This window comes from Ceratosolen solmsi, unplaced genomic scaffold (genome assembly GCF_000503995.2).
Source record: "Ceratosolen solmsi marchali unplaced genomic scaffold, CerSol_1.0 scaffold19, whole genome shotgun sequence".
Lineage (NCBI taxonomy): Eukaryota > Metazoa > Arthropoda > Insecta > Hymenoptera > Agaonidae > Ceratosolen > Ceratosolen solmsi.
The window spans coordinates 200,930-223,877 of record NW_011948443.1 but is presented as its reverse complement, the minus strand read 5'-3'; the positions used below and the strand labels follow the sequence as shown (position 1 = coordinate 223,877).

General features: G+C 21.3%; 1 protein-coding gene across 1 annotated transcript in view; it reads left to right on the top strand.

Moving 5' to 3' along the window:
- The first annotated feature begins 2,885 nt into the window (after positions 1-2,885).
- Eif4g (eukaryotic translation initiation factor 4 gamma) overlaps positions 2,886-22,948 on the top strand; it is a 32,312-nt gene continuing 12,249 nt past the window's right edge. The window contains exons 1-10 of the mRNA XM_011504126.1: positions 2,886-3,096; positions 5,362-5,575; positions 11,201-12,051; positions 12,205-12,510; positions 12,786-13,488; positions 13,577-13,677; positions 16,285-16,427; positions 18,545-18,600; positions 19,973-20,205; positions 20,501-20,673. Coding sequence (XP_011502428.1) covers positions 5,383-5,575; positions 11,201-12,051; positions 12,205-12,510; positions 12,786-13,488; positions 13,577-13,677; positions 16,285-16,427; positions 18,545-18,600; positions 19,973-20,205; positions 20,501-20,673 — 2,759 coding nt within the window. The 5' untranslated portion in view covers positions 2,886-3,096; positions 5,362-5,382. The remainder of the gene's footprint in view (positions 3,097-5,361; positions 5,576-11,200; positions 12,052-12,204; positions 12,511-12,785; positions 13,489-13,576; positions 13,678-16,284; positions 16,428-18,544; positions 18,601-19,972; positions 20,206-20,500; positions 20,674-22,948) is intronic.

Sequence of the window (22,948 nt, the reverse complement as noted above, 5' to 3'; positions counted from 1 at the left end):
GTACTTGAATGTATAATTTTATCGATGTCTATATTTTTAGTTTATATTTAAAATAATATTTGAACCATATTGTTAATTACATATTACCTAAGAAAAATCAAAATAATGATTGAGTAATACAAATTTTTATAATTTATAGATATTGATACAAATGGAGCGTATTAAATAAACTGAAAATTAATGACTACACAATTTACATTGTCATCATTTGTGTGCACACTTAAGGTTGTTTTTAGGGCGCTGTTTAATATGTTTTTTGAATATTGTAATAAAGTATGTATTGCTACTATAGAAATAGATGGCCATCAAGAAATATGAATATATTGTAAATGTGTGTTTTTAGATGTATTGTTGCATAGTAGGAACTTAGTATTTATCTGACGATTATTAACAATTTTAAATAGTAACAACAATAATGCTGACATCAATAATACGCCCATTCTCAATCTTCAATTGTATGTAGATAGTTTTCTTAATAAAATCGGTAGTGACAGTATTATACCAAAAATATCTATCTATAATAAGATATTTAAAAAAAAATTTGTATTCATATATAAATGACAATTCGGTCTTTGACAAAAGTGCAAGTGATGACAAAAACTATATTTTAATATATCGATACTAATTATGTATATTTTTGTTTTCAAAAATAGATGAAGATAATGATTTACATTTTATGAGTAAGCATATGTTGATTTTGCTATGATTAAAAAATGATTAAGATAATATTTGATATTTCCTGCAAAAGAAATCTTTAAAAATAGAACAATGGTTTATTATATATTGTAAAAGGTTTTCATTGCTTATTTTTCATTAAACAGAATAAAGAAAAACAAAAACTCGAACATGGTAAATAGGACGTAGGAAATGTAGAATAAAATATAAATAAATTATATGTTTTAAGTTTTGTCTTAATTAATTGTAAAACATAATGTTTAGGATTGAATTTTTTATTATAATAATTTTATGAATTTATTTTATCTTGTATTTTTAAATATAATAAAACCTTTTGTAGATATTGAAATAAATCTTTTAGAAAGAGAGTTATGAATTCGGCCTTCACTACATAATTTTTATTTCATCTCTATGATAAAACTTCACTCTTTCTTAAAGAAATCTATTTTTAACATTATTCAATTACTTAAATATTATGCTATAATTACTATACCACTACTACTATTTCCATTAAAAGATGCATAGTTTTTGAATTATAGAAATATTATTTTGGTTTAATATCTTGAATTGACTTGTAATAGTAAAAAATTAAAAATATAAATAACACTAATAGTCTGACTAATAAATAATAAAATTACGATGTTTTAATAGTAATATTGTATCATAAAGAATACACATTCTCAATTGTTCAATTTTAAAACTTAACGTCAAGCACTTACCGTGCTATTATTATCGAACTATGTATACAATTTCAGAATGGACATAATCAGTACTTTACATAGCTTTCAAATCTACAATGTAAGTAGAATATATATAATAAATTCAAATCCTTTAATTAATAAAATTTTACTTTAATTGTTCTATGCGTCTTCTAATTTTAAATGATATTTTTAATGTTAATATTTTATACCTTTTGATTAATCAATTTCTTCTGAATGAAGTAAAAAATATTATTTTTCCTGTTGTTTTTGAATTTGTATCAATGAAATATGTATTGTGCATCTTCCTAGATGTCCATACTGCATTTCCTGATAATAGATGTAGGGATGATGATAATAGATATAGCAATAATTTATATTAGGTTTTTTTTCTTTAGAACATTGAAACAATACAATAAATATCACCTTCAGAAGGTTTAAATGGAAGTCTTCAAGCTTTAAGAGATTGAGTTAGTTAAACCATCTTAATGTAATCTAACATCTTTTACATGATTCTATTGAGTCAATATTTACGGGATTTGATAACATTTATCTGCGAATCCACACTGTGTTCTTGAATATTGTAAACATATGCCATTTTTGGCTATTCCAAGAACATCGAGATATAAGAATTGATTCAAAATCACTCTAAACAACGAAAACCAGTACAATACTAAAATATTCGAGATTTGTTATAAGCATAATATAAACTTTGTTCATTGCATACATGACGAAGACATATAAAATTTAACATAGGATTTTTAAAGAAAAAAGTATATCACCTGCTTCATAAATTTTATTTTATAAATATTAATCTATTAATAAAAATCATAAGGATCTTATAAAATTCTATTTTAAAAAATTTTTTGTTAAATATAATTTTTTGGGTATATTGAGACAAGGTGTTTAAAATTGTTTCCTCTTTTAATCCATTAACAATAATGTAATTATATTTTATGTGATCAATAAAGCGAGTATAATTGTTACAATATTTGTGATTGAGCTCTTAATTTATTTTACTTGTAGCTTAATATTCTATGTGGAACAATCATAAGTTTTTGTAGAAAATAAAATTGTTTTCATTAAATAATAGACTTTCTGTGTTTTAAATTTATTAAATTAGACATCATAATTATTTATACTGAAAATCTAAACTTTATATATCCGTTATAATACCTTAAAAATTGTTGAAATAACAAAAGTAGAATCGTGATTCATATAGTAATTTTGAAAATATTGACTAATTCGTGTTAGTTCAGGATTGTTATTGACAATAAACAAGAATTATTTTTTAAATATAAAACTAATATTAGCATATTTAAATAAGAAATTAAAGGAATATTTATTGTTTTTAAAATTGATTTAAAATATCGTTTCGTTAATTAAAAATTAAATAATTGTATAATTACATATTTATTATATTTATTGAAGTTACTTTACATAACATTAAATGAAAATGTTTTAAAATACCGAAAGAACCTTGATTTATATTTATATTTTTATTTTAGATCTGCAATCAGAAAAACAACTGGCTTCTATTACAGCTGACTGTACAAAACCAATCCTTAATTTATTATCCAGTGTTTCAAAAAATTTATTAAGTGAAGAAAATGATTCTATAAACACAAATACATTTAATATTCAGGTATTACCACAAAAAGAACAGAAAAATTTGCCAGAATTCGAAAATCAATTGCTAACGACGGATAGTACATCTGTGATCGTGAGTAGACATTTTATATTACTTAAGCTATGTAAATATAAAAAATTAATATCTCAATTGGTGGTATACTTTAAAGTTTTTGAAAATGTATTTAGTGAAATATAACAATTAGTCTTGTAAAAAACAAAACACCTTTCAATGTTTTTTAACTTTGAACTTACAACAAAACTTAATAATACAATTAGATAACTCATCCTCAAAATCATTATTTATATTTATGCTATTGGGACACAAAATATTATAATTTTATGAGAATCAAAAAAATACTAAATGCTATTTTCAATACATTTATGTAACATTCGAATCCTTAATAGTAGTTACTTTTGAACAAATATAAATGAAATATTGTGCCTTTTTTCTATATTTATATATTTTTATTTTAAAGTATTAATTTTTTGAGGATATTAGGGATTCAATATATTGTTCCATACAAAATTAACTTTTAAAGTTAAATCAATATACTACAAAAGTGTTATGAAAAATTAATAGTTTAGTTATGAATTTTTACATTCATAGCATTACTTTCAAATATTAAAAATTTTATTTCAACTAGTTTGAAAGTAATATTAAAGGATCCATGTAATATATAAAATGAAAGCCATCGATTGATGTGATAAGATAGCTCAAATATAAAGTAGTGTAGTTTAAAACAAAATATTTTGACCTTGGAAATGTTAAAAACAAATTTTTTGAAATATTGATTGTATTACTAATTTGTTATTGTATAATAATGCTTGTTTTATTAGTTAACATTTTCATTAACAAATGATTAAATGCAAAATTGATATCATGGATTCATACTTCAAATAAGTATTGATATTAGTCAAATCAAGAAAAGTAAGATGTACATTAAAACAAAATAGATTTATTGATTTTATATGTCTATACAATCAATGGTAAAATAAAATGTATGAAATTCTAAATCATGACAAATGCGGATTGCAAAAATAGATTAATTGTTATCATGATCAGCATTTTTTAGAAATCAATTAAAAATAAATATGTAAATACATATTTTACGTGCTAATGCAAGATAAATAAGAATCTTGTATTTTAATTACGCTCTTTTAGTTTTTAAAGTCTAAATAATGGGATATTACGATTAATTGACTTTATTAAAATTTCGTATTTGATATTTTTAAAAAATATTAATTTTTTTTGGGTTTTTAGACACATTTTCCTTAATCAAATTTGGTATTTGTGCAATTTTAAATCATTTGTAGTATGAAATTTACATAAATATGGTTATTTAATTGAATATAAAAATAATGATAGAGAGATATACAAATCATTAATGCTTTTAATTTGTAAACTGTTTATATGTGCTTACATGTTGGCATACATTAATTCGTTTAACTTGAAATTTATATAGTCCTGTAATGTTAGATAAAATATAATTGTTTCAAATTAATTATTAATATATTTTTTAATTATTAATTTTTCAATTTACTTAATATATATAGTTCTTTGAATGATAGCGGCTATCTTTATATCGTGTTAAATATTCTTTAATTACAATAGATAATTTTTTGGTTGTTCAATTCATAAATAACAAGATATTTTAAGTGAATTATTCAAAATAATTGCTCTTACTATATTATATTTAAATTAATAGAGTGATAAATCAAAGTAAGAAATTATAAACTTCTACAAAAATTTAATTATCTTATATTTAGGATAATTTGAAAATATGAATTTATACGAACGAAATAAAAGATTTCTTATATGAATATTATTCTTTTTAATTAAGATAAATTTAAGAAAATAAATAACACTTTAGTACTTTGAAAAATATAAAAATTACACTTATTTTATATAGATAATACTTAAAGAAGTAGTAATCATTTTTGTTATTTGTACAAAAATCGTAATTTATTGAAAAACCATTCTTCTCTTAATGGTTCTTTGAAAGAAAATACTCATCAATTATGTAAAAATAGAATAGGAAAAAGTTAAGCAGGTAATGAAGCAAATTTTAATCTAAACATTTCCAATTATCGTTTTTTCATTTTATATTGCACGCTAATGATTAATTAATTATCATAGTTAATAATTATCTGTTTTATAGATATTTGATCGCGAAAAATTGATTTTTCAACTAGCATAATAAAAGATGCTTAAATCCAACTATTTTTAAAGTATTAATTAAAATTTTTAAAGCTATTTCATCAATTAATTGTTTATTATTTGTATATCTTTATGATTTTTGACGGATTGTCTACTGACCCTTTAAAACTGTGAAATATTTTATCATTTCATATGCAGAAAAAAACTGAAGTTCAGCTAATGCATCCACAGCACGAAAATAAACATTTGGAGAAAACCAATAGTGAAATACAAATTATAAATAAAACTCTACCTACATTAATAACAGCACATAATTTGGAAGATGTATATGAAAAATCTAATGGAGAAACAAGTATGAAACCTCTTGAAACAGACATTCAGAAGACTGATGATCAGCAAAAATGTGTAGAGGGTAAGAAAAATTAATTATTTGAAATTAATATTAAATACAGTAGTATGTAAGTAAGCAATATTATAATTTCTAACAAAAAGAAAAATGCAACATACTAACGTATTAATTATATTCATATTTTATAAAATGACTAATTAGTAGTTATTAAAACTGATGAATTATTTATTTTTATTTTAAAATATTCAATTTGTTATTTTGAAGAAGTAATAAATAGCATTTCTATTATTTATTTATTACTGTGTAAAAACTAATCTAAATATAATAGTTTAAAACAATTTTAAATTATCGATAAATCATTAATTACTAATAAAAAAGATATAATTATAAAATACAACTTTAAATTTAAAAAAATAAAAGTAGTTTAATCTCTATAAATTATACAAACGATACCAAATTTTAAAATACATATTAATTAAATAAGTTTTTGATATATCTTTATATTTTTCATTTTATTTCAAATTAATTTTAATTGATCACAATTTATCGCTTTCTGAAATGGCATTGTTTTATAAATTATGTATATAACTATGTCAAGTATCATGTGAAGTTATACTAAATAATATAAATTTGTCCACAAATCGCTTAATTTTATCCATAGAATTATAATAACACTAATAATATTAACAAAAATAATTTGTTTACTATGTTCTTAAAATATGTAATATTATTTTGTAAAGGTATTAAAATCCAATTTCTAAATATATCACTTACTATCAATTAGTACGTTTCAAATAAAAAGTTTAGACGTGAAAGTATATTTTTTCTAATGTTATATATTGTATACTATACACTATATGTTATAATTTTTGTAATAAATAATATATCAGAGTTGTCAACATCAATTAAATTTATATACTTTTTAATATAGAATTTTTATCTTGCTCTTATAAATTTATTGAACATATGTTAGAGTTTATATGAAATTAACCATAATTATTATTTAATGCTTATTTAATAATTCATCCATTATGGATTTAAGAATATTTGCTAAAATAAATGTATAGAGCTTGTTGATATTGCTGAACTAGTTTAATATCATTTCTTATAGTTAGATATAACTTTATAATATTATATATTAGGCAGGTTACAGTAAAATAAGTGCAAAATTTCGTTTACAATTATTTTAGTTTATATATTTTTTTCATTTTTCTTATACATTTGAATTTTATCTTTATTAATTAAATAATAATTAATTAATTACAAACATTCTAAGTATATTTAGATAGAGCTGCGTTTTTATGTCATTAGAAAATACAATTAAATTCAGTGAGACAAAGTTAAAAAACTCTTCTTATTCACAATGAGCTATAAATTGTACGATAAATATGCTTATTTTTGTTTAAAATTCTATCTGAAATTCAATAATAACATTAAAGACTAATTAAGTTCTTACAAATTAACAATAGAAAAATTATAAAAATCAAAACGAAAGTAAATTTTGTATATATAGAATCGTTATATATCCCTATATGATAATTAGATATATATATATATATATACATTAATTTATTTAAAATAATAAAAAATCAAAATAACATCAATAGCATAAATTTTAGAATCTTTTGATTACAATTAATAATACATATATCTTATGTAATATTTAATATAATATATATGTCATTTATTGAAATTTTCTCAAGATTATGTTTAAATGTATTTAGAATCATGTTTTAATATTGACTAAAATATAAATAAATTCGTGTGTGTATTATTTAAATTGAAATAATTTTATCAATTTCATTGAAAATTTTTGTAATTTTAATAATTACAATTTGATGATTATATGTTATGAAATTTAATATATTTGGTTGGTTAAAAGTGCATGGAAAATTATTATTAGTGCCACTTTGTATATCTACGCAAACAAAAAATGACTGAGAGTAAGAGAAACTAGAAGTGGCTGATCAAACTATTTAGTTGGATTACAAAGCTTCCTAAAAAATTACTAGCAATATGAAAATAGTTACAAGGTGTTTAACAATGCCAACATTAACAAAGCCATATCGTCGATTAATATACTTAATTATAGATTCTATGAATAAGTCTTTAGAATATAATTAAATTATCACAGATTTACTTAAATCATCTATAGATTAATCATTGAAAGTGCTTTATTTTACTAGATTTTAGTTTGTTAAACAATGGTCTTGAACGATGTCAATGTTTTTTAATTGCTTTTTTACAAAATATGAAAACAATTCATATAAAATTTAGAGTGCAGTTTTTAACGATTCTTTTTTATATATAAAATTTATGTTAAATATATAAATATAACGGTAACTAATATCTATATTAGTATGAATTATATACTATCAAATATATATATATAGTTCTTGGTACAATAATTTTATTCTAAATTAAAATAAATTTATACACAAGTAAATTGAAATTAATTTAAATTAAGAATTTCTGGTACTACTTTTTTCGAGACTATTTTGCTGCATTATTTATCCATTTGAAATTCAAGTAAATTATTAAAATTATTATAAATTTTACAAACTTTGTTGAATAAGACTTTCTTTATTTTTATCACAAATCAATTTTTAACACACTTTAAATGTTAATTGAAATAGAATATTTTGCATGATGGAGCAAAGCAAAAATTTTGAAACTTTAAAGACTGTCTTGGTAAAGTTAATAAATTGGTTCTTTGATTTATTGAAGTTTATTTAAAGACCAACTCAAATATTTAATTGAATAAATAAAAAATTAAGTTTTACATTTAATCCAATTATTACTTGAATAGACGTCTGAAATGTGAGTAGATTTTATAATTGCATAACAATTACTTAAATTGTTATCTGAAAAGTTGTGTTTATAGATCATCGAATTGAAAAATGATTACCTAAATTGATATTTGATATTTTATGTTTATTCAAAATAAGATAAAATCAAGATATTTTTTTAAATCGTTTTATATAAAGCAGCATTTCTTTTAGATCTAATAATGATTCTTAGGTGCAAAAATATAATATGTAATATTTATAGAACTCATAAGTTGCATTGAATTTAATAATAACATATTATTAGTATTTATTATTATTAGATATTATTATTATTATATATAATTAGATATTTCATTTAATCTATTATTAGCAATGTTTTTATTGTTTATTTTCACCATATATAGTAGTACCATAATAGTATTACAATTCATTTTTTTGTATATATTAGTCATTTAATCTATATTTAACATTCAGCTTAAGAATTTTTTGAATCGTATATCGATTGTTAATTTTAAAGAAGCATAAGAATTTTAATTTATTTTATAAATATCTAAACTTTACAGAAATTTAAAATATCCTATAATTGAGTATTTTACATTATCGAATATTAAAAGTATTTCACTTTGCAATTCAATCTGGTAGTCATGAAGAATAAGAAAGCGTAGGAATCAAAATAACATTATATAACGAAAACTTTCAAAAGTAAAGATAAAATGTTAAAATTGTCATATTTTTTGTAAAAAAAGGTATATAAAACGAGTAAAAAATCCTTAGAATATTGTATAATTAAATATTTTATTAATAATATATATTTACGTAGAAAAATAGTAAATTTGAAAATATATTTTTAATTAGTTTTCTATTTTTCATATAAAATTAAAAATGCAATATTTTATCTAATTCTAATATTTTTTATATATCATTACTCTGGATCGACTAACAACATTTGTATGATTCAGAATCCATACTTTAAACTTCAACATATTGTAAACAGTGCAACAAACACATTTTACTTTCGCAAAATATAAACATTAAATTAGATGTATTTGCATATTTCATCATAAAATTTATTATAGTAAATAGTTTATAATCGTACAACTCAAAATATTATTTATTAAATAAAATTGTTTCGCTTATAAATTTTAATGAAAATATACGTAAGCCAATATATAATTTAATTAAGATTTTTTAAATAAATAAATTGTATAATTGTAAAAATTCTGTAATTGTATATATTTTACCTAAACAATACCAATGTTTATTGTTAACACTAATTAATAAATTTAGTATATTATACGTAGTATATTTTTTAAATCCTAAAAATGTTAATCAGTCAAGTTTTCCAGTTTTATACGGATGACGTCATATTGTCGATCAAAGCCGAATGCTAACGTAGTCTACCGATTGGTCTCTTTTCTCCTTCTTTTATCTTGTTACTTAATACAATTGACGGTCCAACGGGTTTAAGAATTAATTACCATTTTAAAAGGCAAACACGCGTTGGTGATTTGGTTGTTTGTTATTGTTTCGTTGATGTTACTTATTTTTTATATTCCCTTTACATTATAACATGAATTTTTTATTTTTTGCTTATTTATTTGAGTTTTATATTTTTTATATTAATCCAACTTTTTCGTTTTAATTTTTTAACTACATTTTTATTGTGTTATATTTTTCTTTTTTATTTATCGTATAATAAGAAGTGAAGATATAAATTTACAAATTTAAACAATTTTCTACAATTATTTTCAAATATTTAAGTGCAGTCACTTAGTTTTTTTAATTTTTATTCTATAAGTGTGACAGTTTCACTGTGTTATGTAAATGTGAAAACTAAAAGGAAAATATTTCGGCGATAGCCGGACATGTACGTATAATGAAATGTAACATATGGTAAAAGATGAGTTATAAGAAAGTACCGTCGCCATTTTCTTTATTCTTCACTACTAAGGCACGTGCATTTGCAGCCATGTTAGTAAATGGTCAGGCGCTGTTTCCACGTGCTCTCTCTCTCTCCCCTTAGTATTTCACCACCCCTTACGGCCGCCCGTTTGATGTTGTTATTTCACTCTTTATCTGTCTATTTCATTTACTCTTTTCTTCCATACAACCAATTGTTGTCGTCATCCATGTTCCCATTTGACCATTTTAGTTCTGAAGCCAATGCAAGTTATTTCAAGAAATATTTTGTTTAGATAAGTAGGGTTATTTTTAGTTATTTAATCCGACTATATAAAAATGGTCAAAACGCTTTTTTATTTTTTACTTTTAATTACTATAAATTAAAATAAATGTAAAAAAATGTTCGGGATATTTGTAAAGTTCATTTAAAAAATGCCAGTGAATTTGTTTTAATGATGAAAATTTTTAACAAAATTATTTAACAATTATTATATTTAATAATTGTTACATTCTTTTTAACTATCAATTTTGTCGACAAATTTAGCATTGGTGGAAATATATGTAAGTACATTTTTTTACATACAAATTTTCACACACATTTACGTGTGCATGCGTAATTGCATTTAAAACAAATTATCAGTATGCTTAAATTTATGTGCAAAAACTATATAAATTTTAACCTTTAGTAATTGTATATTATAAATTGCAAAGAATAAATCTATTGTTTATGCAAATTTTTTATTTTATATCTTATGGCAGTTTTTTAAGGTTAAATAACATTTGAAAATTATATAGTATAATATAATTTTTATGAAATTTAATTGATAATATGAAGAAACTTATTTTTATTAGCTTACAATGTCTTTAATAATAATTCATAGAATTTAATTTATTATGTTTATTATCTGTTCTAGCGAAAACGATAGTTACACATGATTACATATTGTGATAATCATATTAAAATTTTTATATGATAATAATTAAAAACGTTTTACAGGTAAAACCATGCAGAAACAAAAAAATAAGAATAAGGTTAAAAGTCGTGAATTGAATCGTAGAGGTGCAGAGAAAGAGGGAACTGATATGGATGCTTTTGTTCATCCAATTCAAGTAAGTGCATCATCCGTTAAAATTGAGATGAAGCATGATTCATTATTGCAGAAAGATATTAACAAAGATGAAAATAGTGAGTCGACAAAAAATATCGAAGATAGTGATAATTATGAGCTTCTGAAAGAAAAAAATTTGTCTGAAATTGATCCTCAATCTGTACAGAAAAACATTACTAGTTTGGATGAAGATGAAAAAAGTGCTTCTGCAATACAAAAGGAAATTTCTCTTAAAAATAAAAATAACAAAGAATCTATTTTAGAAGATGTATTGGTAAATGCACACATAGCTAAAGATTGTGATCATATCTCAATTTTTAGGACAAATGTAGATAAAGAAATAGTACCGTCTATTGTAGCTCAAAAAAATGAGGAAAATTCTAAAATATCAGGTCTTGGTAGTGTACTTAAGGATTCTGATATTTGTTCTAATACCTTAAAATCAGTTTCAACATCAGTCATCACAAAAACAATACCGTTGCTTAAATACACATATTCTGATGATCAATGGAGTCCTATAAATACAAATGGGAAAAAAATTTATGGGCGGGAATTTTTAATGAAGTTACAAAATGATCCTAATAGTAAAGCTAAGCCTTCAAATTTACCAGATTTAGATGTTGTACTCGATAGTACAAAAATACGAAGTCCTGTAGATCTTTGGTTCAAGGATTCTAATCTTGGTCGTCATGATTCTCTTTTTCCTGGATTTGTCAAGTCTTCCGTCAATACCAAGGTGGTATGTTATATTTTATTTTTAATGTTTTTTATTATATGTATATAAAATGCTATAAAAGTAGGGGTAGTTAGTATGTTGTAATAAAAATAAAATAAGATTTACTTTAATTATTAAATTTTATAATTACAATTAAGTTCTTTGTTTTATTTACAGTCAACATCCATTAAACAAAAACATATAAGTAAACCTAAGACAAATAAACCAAATATGATTCATCTTTCCTTTTCACGTGAAGATGTAAAGCTGCGAGAGACTGAAAATGCTTGGAAACCAAGAAGATTAGTACAGGGTTCAGTTTCTGAAGAACAAACTAAAACAGAGGCTCTTTATAAAAGAGTTCGTAGTGTTCTTAATAAATTGACTCCACAAAAATTTTCAACTTTAGTTAATCAAGTTCGAGAATTGGAAATAGACACTCAAGAGAAACTTCAAGGTGTAATTGACTTGGTTTTTGAGAAGGTGTTTATATTAATTTTAATTTATTTTCAAATCTACTATTATGTTATTCTTTTCAGTGCTTTAATTAATATAATTTAAAAAATGCAATATATTATTTCATTATGTAGCTATTTTTTTATTTTAGATTTAATCTTAATTTATATTCTTTAATTTTATTATATTTTTATATTTTTATTACCTACAATTAGTTCAAACACATTTTAGTGAAGTGCCATAGATTCTATTTAATTCTCTTTTATTTTCAATGAAATATTTAAATATTTTTTATTTTTTAGGCTGTAGATGAACCAAATTTTTCCGTAGCATATGCTTTAATGTGTAAAGAACTATCCAACATGCAAGTTGCAGGTGCAGATTCTGAAGATTGTACTGTTGCAAACTTTAGAAAACTTATTCTAACTCGCTGTCAATCTGAATTTGAGAAAAATACCTTAGATGAAAATGCACGTAATGAAAAACTCAAAGAAGTAGATGAATGTGCAGATCTGGAAAGGAAAAAAGAGCTACAGATGAATTTTGATGAAGAGGAACGACGAATACGTGTCAAGTCCCTTGGTAATATTCGTTTCATTGGCGAACTTTTTAAACAAAACATGCTTACTAGTAAAATCATGTATCAATGTATTCGACACTTATTAAAACAAGTAGATGAAGAGAACCTTGAGTGCTTGTGTAAATTATTAACAACAATAGGTAAAGTGTTAGAATCCAAGACTGCTGATCTTTCAGAGTACTTCAAACAAATGCAACAAATTGCAAATAGAAAAGGGAAAATAAGTTCAAGGATTCGATTTATGCTGCAAGATGTTATAGACTTAAGAGGAAATAAATGGATTCCAAGAAGAGATGATAGTAATCCAAAGACAATGGACCAAATTCAAAGGGAAGCAGAATCTGAAAGATTGGATATTCAACTTAGTAATGCATCTTTAAATACACCAAGAAAAGATGAACGAGTTAATGAAAGAAAACGTAATCGTAAGTTCAATTCTTTGTGATTATATATATATATATATATTATAATCACTATATATTATTAATTATAATATATATTCGTTAATAATAGGTGGAGCAGTGGGTTCAATGGAAGAGGGTGGTTGGAGTCAGCCTGTTGGCAGAACAAGACAAGTTTATTCTGTGGAAGCAGCTAAACTCAAAAACAAACCTGTAAGGCCTGTTTATATACTTTCCACTTTTATAATTATAAATATAATAAATAAAATAAATATATAATCCACTAATATAACTAATATAATTTAAATCAAATTAGCACATATATCAATTTTGATAATAAAACAGATGATTATAATTAATTAAAAGTTCTTTCTCTTAATTTTCTTGTGTTTCTACATGATGTTAAATCATCAAACCTATTAAGTATTAAATATGATATGAAATGAAATATAACAAAAGAAAAATATTTTGTAAGTGATGAAAAAGTTTTGAATATATGAACTTTGGATTTTGGTCATAATTTCTAATTGTTTATTTTTTATTTACTAAGCAAAAATGGGACTATGAATTATACTATAATTATAATATTATTACTTACTACTATTTATAGTATATAATGCACAATGAGTAAGATTTCAATGTGGCACTTTATAATTTGGTATAAATTTAAAGATATGTATTCCCATTTATTTAATAGGTAATGACATTTTTTTTTATAAATGTTATATTACGCATTTAATTTTAGTTTGTTTTTCTTATAACTTTCCTATAAATGTCATAAGGTAATTTTTATTATTCTTTGATATACTTATATGAATTAAAATTAATAATAAATTAGAATCCTACGTTATTTATTTATTTTTTAAATATTTTCAGTATACACAAATTTTGCTTAAATGTTATATAAGTATCATTTCTTTTTATGGTCTTGTATTATTAACTTAATAATTTTGTTTAATTTTAAAAATTCATGTAGTCTGTATCATATTTTATAATTTTATATGATTATAAAATATAATTGAAAAATTGTTCGTGTACAAATTATATTTAATATTTTCAAAATAAGAAACATACAGAAAACTTATGAATATTTATGATTCTTTTTTGTTATGCAATTAATTATTTTATGATGGTTGTATAAAAGTATTTTAAAGGCTACAAAAAATATAAATAATTATAAATTTAAGATGTGTTAAAGACATGTTAAAGACATTATAACTTTGTAATTTTTGTAGAAGTGATAAAGGTCATTAACAATAACTTTTTAATATAATAATTCAAAATTCAATCATAGTTTAAAACGATTTTAAATTTTTTAATTGTTAAATTTTTATTAAATTTATTTAAAATATTAGTTCTAAAATAAATAAAATTAAATAAACAAGATTTATTCTACTTCTATAATTTTCTATAATTTTACAATTAAAATTTTATATATATATTATAATGTTTTAATTTTCAATACAATTAGTGACATTTAAAGATATCATTTATTTAACATTTAATGCTCAAATATTTTTCGTTGTTTCTATGTTATGTTATTGTATATATATTTTATTGTGAAAATAAAAATTGAATTATATTATTGCTTTAATACTTAACAATTTCATCTTAATACTTTTGTGCTTTAATAATTTATGTGTATATTTTTATTATATAAATTTTTTTTTGGCTTATGCAAATTATATGTATAAATATTCTATATCTATAATATGAATTTTTAAATTGTTACTTAGTTGACGACAATATATGATCAAAAGTTTTTAAAATATATGTAACTGCAGTTTTAATTTCATGATAACAAAGAATGCTTAACATATAGTTTAACAATAATACTAATAACTGCTAATTGTTGTAATAAAATAAATCTCATTTTTCGGTTTAATTTATTATAACTCTCAATATGAAAAACTACTAAAATGTTGCAATAATTTGTCTTTATTGATATCTTCTGATTAGACCTAATGACCTTTTATACTTAAGTGGAAAAGTCTTATATTTATATAAAATATTCAGGCCTATTTTTTATTTCAACTGTTTTGCTGTCTCTTTTTTTGAATCAGCTAACAAATCTATAGTCAAATTAGAAATAAACAAGCAACCTGTATAATTTTTTAAGATAATAGTTGAATTATTTTTACTGGGAATATTTTCTTATTATTGAAATATAATTACTTTTGAATTGTTATATATTATTATTATTATTATTAGTATAAGAATATGAATAAGAATTTCAATGAATTTGAAAAAATTGAGTTGTATTTCATTGTATTACATGCTTTGCAACTTATTTAAAAATATAAAATATTTTACACTTTTTAAACAAGAACTTGGTGCGATTTCAAATATTCCACAAATGAATTTATACATGAAATGATCTTATATATTGCTTTGTTTTTCTTGAAAGTTTTTTAATTTCTTTATTCTTTATATTCCATTACAATTATTGTGTAGCTATTATACATGCTTATGTATTTTACATACGGATCAAAAATAGCAAAATATTTTATATTGTCAAGAATATAAACTAAATAATGAAGAAAGAAGCCTTAAATTGTATAATAAATAAATGAAGAATATATTTAGTACATTATAAAAATTTCAGAAGAAACAGAATTTTTTCTATAAGTACAAAAAGCAAGATTGAATATTTAGTAATAAACACAATACAAGACTAAAATTGATTTATTTACATATAGAAAGATTTAAAAAAGTTTATTAAGTTTTAGTAGATTATTAGTATAATTATTCTATTTTTAAATTATTAATTATTATTTTACCTTAAATCAATCAAATTCTTTTATATTTTATGTATTTTAGCCATCCATGGATGATATGCAACTTGGTAGTAGATCTACTTATCAGTGGTTGAAACCTAAAATGACGACGCCTAATAAATTTGCTTATTTGGAAAAAGTTACTGCCGAACCAGACAAAAGAGTGCCTAGTATTCATTTATCTGGGTAAATTATTTTTATTATTTTCATCTGATTCTTTGCATTTCAAAAATTATGCTACAAATTAAATCCAAAATATATATAAAAGAATTTTTCATTTAAATTTTGTATACCTACCATAAGGTTATATTTGCTTTTAAATTTATTATAACATACATTATTTTTAAACTATTTAGTAAAATCAAATAAATACATTTCCATTGTGAGTAATATTGAATTGTTGATTAAATTATATTTAAAAAACTAGTTTGTAATAAAATTGAATTCTTTGAAAATGTTTATTCTTTGAAAGATTTATTTTAAATATAAAAAATGAAAAACAGTTAAAAACAGAAATGTTTTTACGAACTAGTTTTTTATATTATAAAAAGTAAAAATTTAGTAATTATATCAATTATAAAAGGCTGCTTTGAGAAAAACTTGTTAGTATTTCGAGTGATATTTAGTCATAATTATAAAATAATGTCACACTTCATGCTATTTATTGACATTAGATTGAACTATTTGAATAAAAGTATCAATTGCATAGTTGTAACAGTTTGTAAAAGTTGATGTATAAAGTTTATATATATAATGACTGACTTTGATCAATTATTATAATTTACACTTTATTTCCTGAATTCTGTCATTACATCAAATTGTTATTACTGTCATTTCAATAATAAATAAGTAAAGAAAATGGTAATCTGAAAATTGAGGCTGTCATGTTCAAATTATTGAAAAAGTAATTGCAAAATTTTCTTGAAATTTCCTTTTAGAAAAGACTTCATCACTATAATAATTTTATCGATATTTTTATTAAGAAATTATGGCCAATGAATAGAATTATAAAATTTACATTCTTACAAATTGATTTATAATGCTATCATTATAAATACAAAGCAATGATTTTTTTTAAATTAATTTTAATCCATTATGTACATTATATAATACAAAAATTTTTAATAAAAACTTTGCAAATACAATTTAAAAAAATTATTAACTATTTAATATTATTTTGACAAAGAGCAGGTTCATATTCATTTTATAACAGCTTTTGTTATATAATAATACTTATCCTATCTTTAGATTAAAATTATATAAGAGATAGACAAATTACAAAAACATTAAAAAATCCATTTTAAAAAGATATGATTAATTTGTATTAATTCTACTTAATTATTTCTTTAATTTTTTTATGCTGGTTATTATATTAAAAAAAAATTGTGAATAAATATATAAAATAATAAAAATGGAAAAAGATATAACTTGTATACTAGATTTATTTTGCTCGTAACTATTTTTTTATATAAAATTCATAAGAATACACATTCATTAGAAGAATGACAAAAAACAGTTTTAGAATCAAAACAAATAAAAAATCTTTGTAAATTAGTTTTCTCTTTTTTGAACTTATGTTTATGCACTAATTAAAATATAATGTATAACTATTTTAATTAATAAGACGTGTGTTAATAAACGAGTTTATACAAAAGAAATTTTAGAACTTAGTTTGCCTTCTTGAAATATAAGAAAATTACTTTTACTAAAATTATTTTATTGACATTGATTAAATTCATATTTTGTTTTTATTAAATAAATTATTACCATTATTTTGGCTATCATAAAAAACTATCTTTGTAGCAAAATTGTTCAGAATAGTATCAAGTAAAGAGTAGAAAGAATACAAAAAGAAAAATTAATAATTAAGGTACAGGAACTGTGCAAAATTAGTCGAGTTAAGTAAGAAATTTGATATTTAAAAAGAATAATAGATATATAAAAAATAACTATCCTAAAATAGGATGTGTGGGTAGAAAAACTAAGATGATTTTCTCAAGCAAGAAAGATTCATTTACTTAGATTTAACCAAAATAATATATAATTGTTGCATGTATATTTTTGTTAAAAAAGTGATATGAAACAGTTTTTATTTCATGTGAAATTAGTTTTAATGAAATTATAAATATTTATATAAGCATCTAATAGTTTAAATAAAACAAAATATTCAAAATATAAGTATTTTTTAATAAATTTAGTAATGTATTGATCTGATCTATCTAAATAAACTAAATTTGGCGGTTTCTTAAAATGAAAAGAAAATATATAATAATAACATTTTTATGTGTGTATATATTTTACAGGTCGAAATCAACTGGTTCTAGAGATTATGTTCGTCCAGAATACAAATCTAATTATGGTATGTTTACGAATGTATACTAATGTTTTGTTGAACATATTTGTCAATATTTAAAGTATGGTGTATTAGTTTGAACTTACTTGTTGGGCTTCGCATATAGTTCTTTTAAATTTGCCTTAAATATAATTACTGTTTCATGTATTTCTCAATTATAGCATAAGAGAAAAATTAGGGCATATTTTGGCTACAAACACATTCTCAATAGCAAGGAAAAAATAATCGGTTCTAATTGGTGCAACTTGGCCATTAATGAAAAAAAAAAGATTTGTATAGATAGATGTAATACTTTTAAATGTGGGAAAATTTAAGAATGCGTAATAAATCCTTGAAAAGAATGTCATTATATGATAGTTATGAAAAAATTGGTTATCAGTGATGCACTAAAACAAAAACATTTACTCAAGAGTTTTTCACTGGCTTAATAATAACTGAATTAGTTTTTCAAACATAGATTTTAAAGGCACTGAAAATTCGAAAAATCTGTCTGTTTAAATTCAGATGATCTTATTAAATATTTTGAAAGGGTAGTATTTGTAAAAAAAGTTAATTTATTTAAGCAATACATATAAGCAAACAAACTATAAATACAATACATACATAAAATCTATTTATAATATTAGAAAAATATATCGTACTATCATCTTGTAATAAATATATTTTAATTCTATTCTAATCAACATAGCCCTTTAATATTACTAAAAAAGTACATTCTAGAAAAAAAATTATATTAAGTATTTTTTAAAAAATACATTTATTTTCATAAAGTTGGTTTTATTTATAAAATAACAATGCTTTGATAAATACAATTATTTAAATTTTAATTATATCTATGTATGAGAAAATTGTTCACACAAATTAATGATAAATAATTATAGAACATTATCCAATTATTGTGAAAATAAGGTATCACATCCATGTATAAATATTAAATTATAATTTACTCATTATTTATATATTTCTTTTACTGGAAAATAAATATCTTTATTGGTGTCGATTTTGACATAGTTTAATGACCAGTTCCACAAAATAATTATATTGTCAATATGTATCAGTTTCACATTTTATCAGAGAAACCAGTATTGAGCTTGCACTGAAGAAAATTATTAAAAAAAATAACCATATAACATAAACAAAATAATCAAAAATATTGTTATACAATTTATGTATATATAGAATTACATTATTTAACGTGAAACTGTTAGTTTATTAAAACATAAAATAATTTAATCAATCTGGTAAAAATGAAATAAATAGTTTTTAAAATAAATTAAAACCATTTTTATTAAAATATTCAATATTTGTTATTATTCACCACAATTCTGAATTTTTATTTGTTTGAATATTTAAATGACTTGATTTTTAACAATTTTAGATGGCAGAAGTTCTCGTAATGGTACTTATCAGATCAATACTAGTTCATATAATCGGGATAACACAATGGTTGAAAGTACACGAAGCCAAAGTTTATCACTGATCTCATCATCAAAATTTCCATCACAAACAAGTTCTGCTACCAATATACCAGAATTATCTGAAGAACAGTTAAAAAAGGCAATAAACAGTTTCATAGAAGAATATGTTGCTGAAGAAGAACAAAATGTGGATGTACGTAAATATAATCGAATGATTTGAATATTATAAAGTGTTTATTATTGTAATTGTGTTAAAGAAGTACTTACCATGAATGTATTTCATTTTGAATATTTTTATTAGAGTAAAGTTTAATTAAATAAAAATAGAATTAATAAATAATATTTATATATTAAAATATGTAATAGATTTTTTAGATACTTTATTATTGATAATTATTTAATGCTTAGAAAAATAATAAGCTTATGGATTTTATAAATGAATATAATATTTAAATTATGTATTAAAGTAAAGTATTTTAATTTTACAGGAAGGTGTTAAAGTATTTTCCACAATTTTTTCTATTACATCGCATATTTCATTTATTCATGAAACTATAAATACAGTTTTTGAAAAATCGGATTATCATCAAAAAAAGACTTCGCAGCTATTTGCACAACTTTTATATCACAATTGCATTAGTTTATTGGATTTTAGAACGGGGTATGTTGAAATTTTTATTATTAATATAATTTTTATTATTTTTAAAATATTACTATACTCGGAAATCTTTAAAAAAACAACCTAAACGTCAAAAATATGTTTGAAAATAAAAATTATAACAGCAGACTTGTATTTGAATTGTTTAGTGTTATTTAATGTTTAATCAATTATAAAATTATAATTTAAGAAAGTAAAAAATCTATTGTATTTATTTTAAACATATCTTAACATATTAAAATATAAAATAACTTTTAATTCTATAAGGTTTTTATGTATAGAATTAATATATAGTCTAAAACTTAACCTAAATAAATCATAAATTTATAAAAGAAACATATTGTATTTTCCAAATATACAAAACAGGAATTACATTAGATTTTATTAAATCTTTTCAAAAGAAGTAGCAATAAATTATTTATAAATGTTATTTTCCATCTATGCCTAACACAAATATTGGGGAGGTTCATATCTTCGTCATAAAATATGTAAATTGAACAACTTCGAGTCTCAATTTCTGAAAAACTAAGAATGAATAAGAATGACAATGTTGTGCATGCACAGCTTATGTAATTATTTATATAGTATTTTATTATTAGGAAGATAAAATGATGAAAAACAAAGTTACGTAAAAGAAATGGAACATAATGCACGTAATTAATCTAAATACAAAGGATGGATATGTGTTTCAAATAGTTTATCTCAAAAATATATGAAATAATATGATAACATGAATTGTTAAACGTTTTTACCTAAAAGTGACACAGTCATACACAATGAAACAATTAAATGGAGATCTTCCTTACTCACCTAACGGGAATGTAAACCATCAAATTTCACATATGATAATGAAACCAATGTGTTTTCTAATTATTTGCTTTATATGTTTCAATGCTTATGGAGATAGTTACTTAAAATATTATTTTTCCTATCTATAAAGATAAAATAATCGCGCTATATTATAAGCATTGGAAGAAAATATGTTTATATTTTGATTCCGATGTCTAATTTTGATTTATTTTTTAAAATCCTATTTATATTATTTATATCTTAGAGTTTGGTGAAAAAAATACAAATTTTATACAAAATATTTATTATTAAATATAAATATTTTTTAATTTAATAATATTAATCGTTTGATCTTTAAAATAAATTAAACATTAATTTAATGTTCATCAAATTTATTTATTGTTGTATTTTCTTTATAGATTGTTAGTTCTATGTAAATTAAAATTTGAAAATGCTTTCTATGATTTCCTTTTTTTTCTTGTATTAATTTTAATTTTTACCATTATATAAACATATAGTTAATAAAAATGCCCTTTTTATTTATGTACATTCGTTATTTTCATATTTTATTAATTCATGGATTCTATATAGAAATATCTACATTATATAACATATTTACATTATAAATATTAAAAAAATTTTAAATAAAAATTTTCTGCAGATTTACTATTATATTGCTATATTTGAGTCATTATTATATTGTTTATACTGTAACTACCTTATTAGCAACTTTGTGGTTTAAATTTAAAACCTATATTTACATACATATAAGTTTATAATCTCCCTTTCAAATCCCATTTATTAATCTATATTCGTTTTTAAATACTATGCAACTATTAATAAAATTAATACTAAATATTTAATATACTGTACAATATCTAACTGACCCCGTCCATTTGTTCCAATTTTAGTATATAAGTCATTTGATATAATTGTTTTTAATATATCAGATGAATGTTATATAGATGGTATATATGCTGTTAATGAAACTTTCAGTTGTAATATCTTTTAACCACAATTTTATATATACCATCACCACTTTATATATTTTTTTATTTTATGAGTGATGGATTATACAATCTCGCGTGTCAATGCAATTTTTATTACAATACTGTATTATTTATTGTATTTTTCTCGTATTTGATTGCTACAAACATGTACTCTATTTTCTATTTACTGCAAATAATTTCCTTAATTTGTATATAAATTAAATATTTTCTTTTGAATTTATGATTTTCATCAATTAATGAATTTATAATTATTAATACATAAATGAAATATTATATTTTGTAGTGTATTCATTTTTTTCTTAGAATATATAATTGAGGCAATGTATTCACTATGAATTTTGATATTTGATTGTATAGCGAAAATTTAAAATCCAGTGTAATAAAATATAGAATATTACATTTATACTTTATAAGTCTATTACAGTTTTTAAATAAATTTAAATACTATTTATTATTGTTTTTATATATTATTACATTGC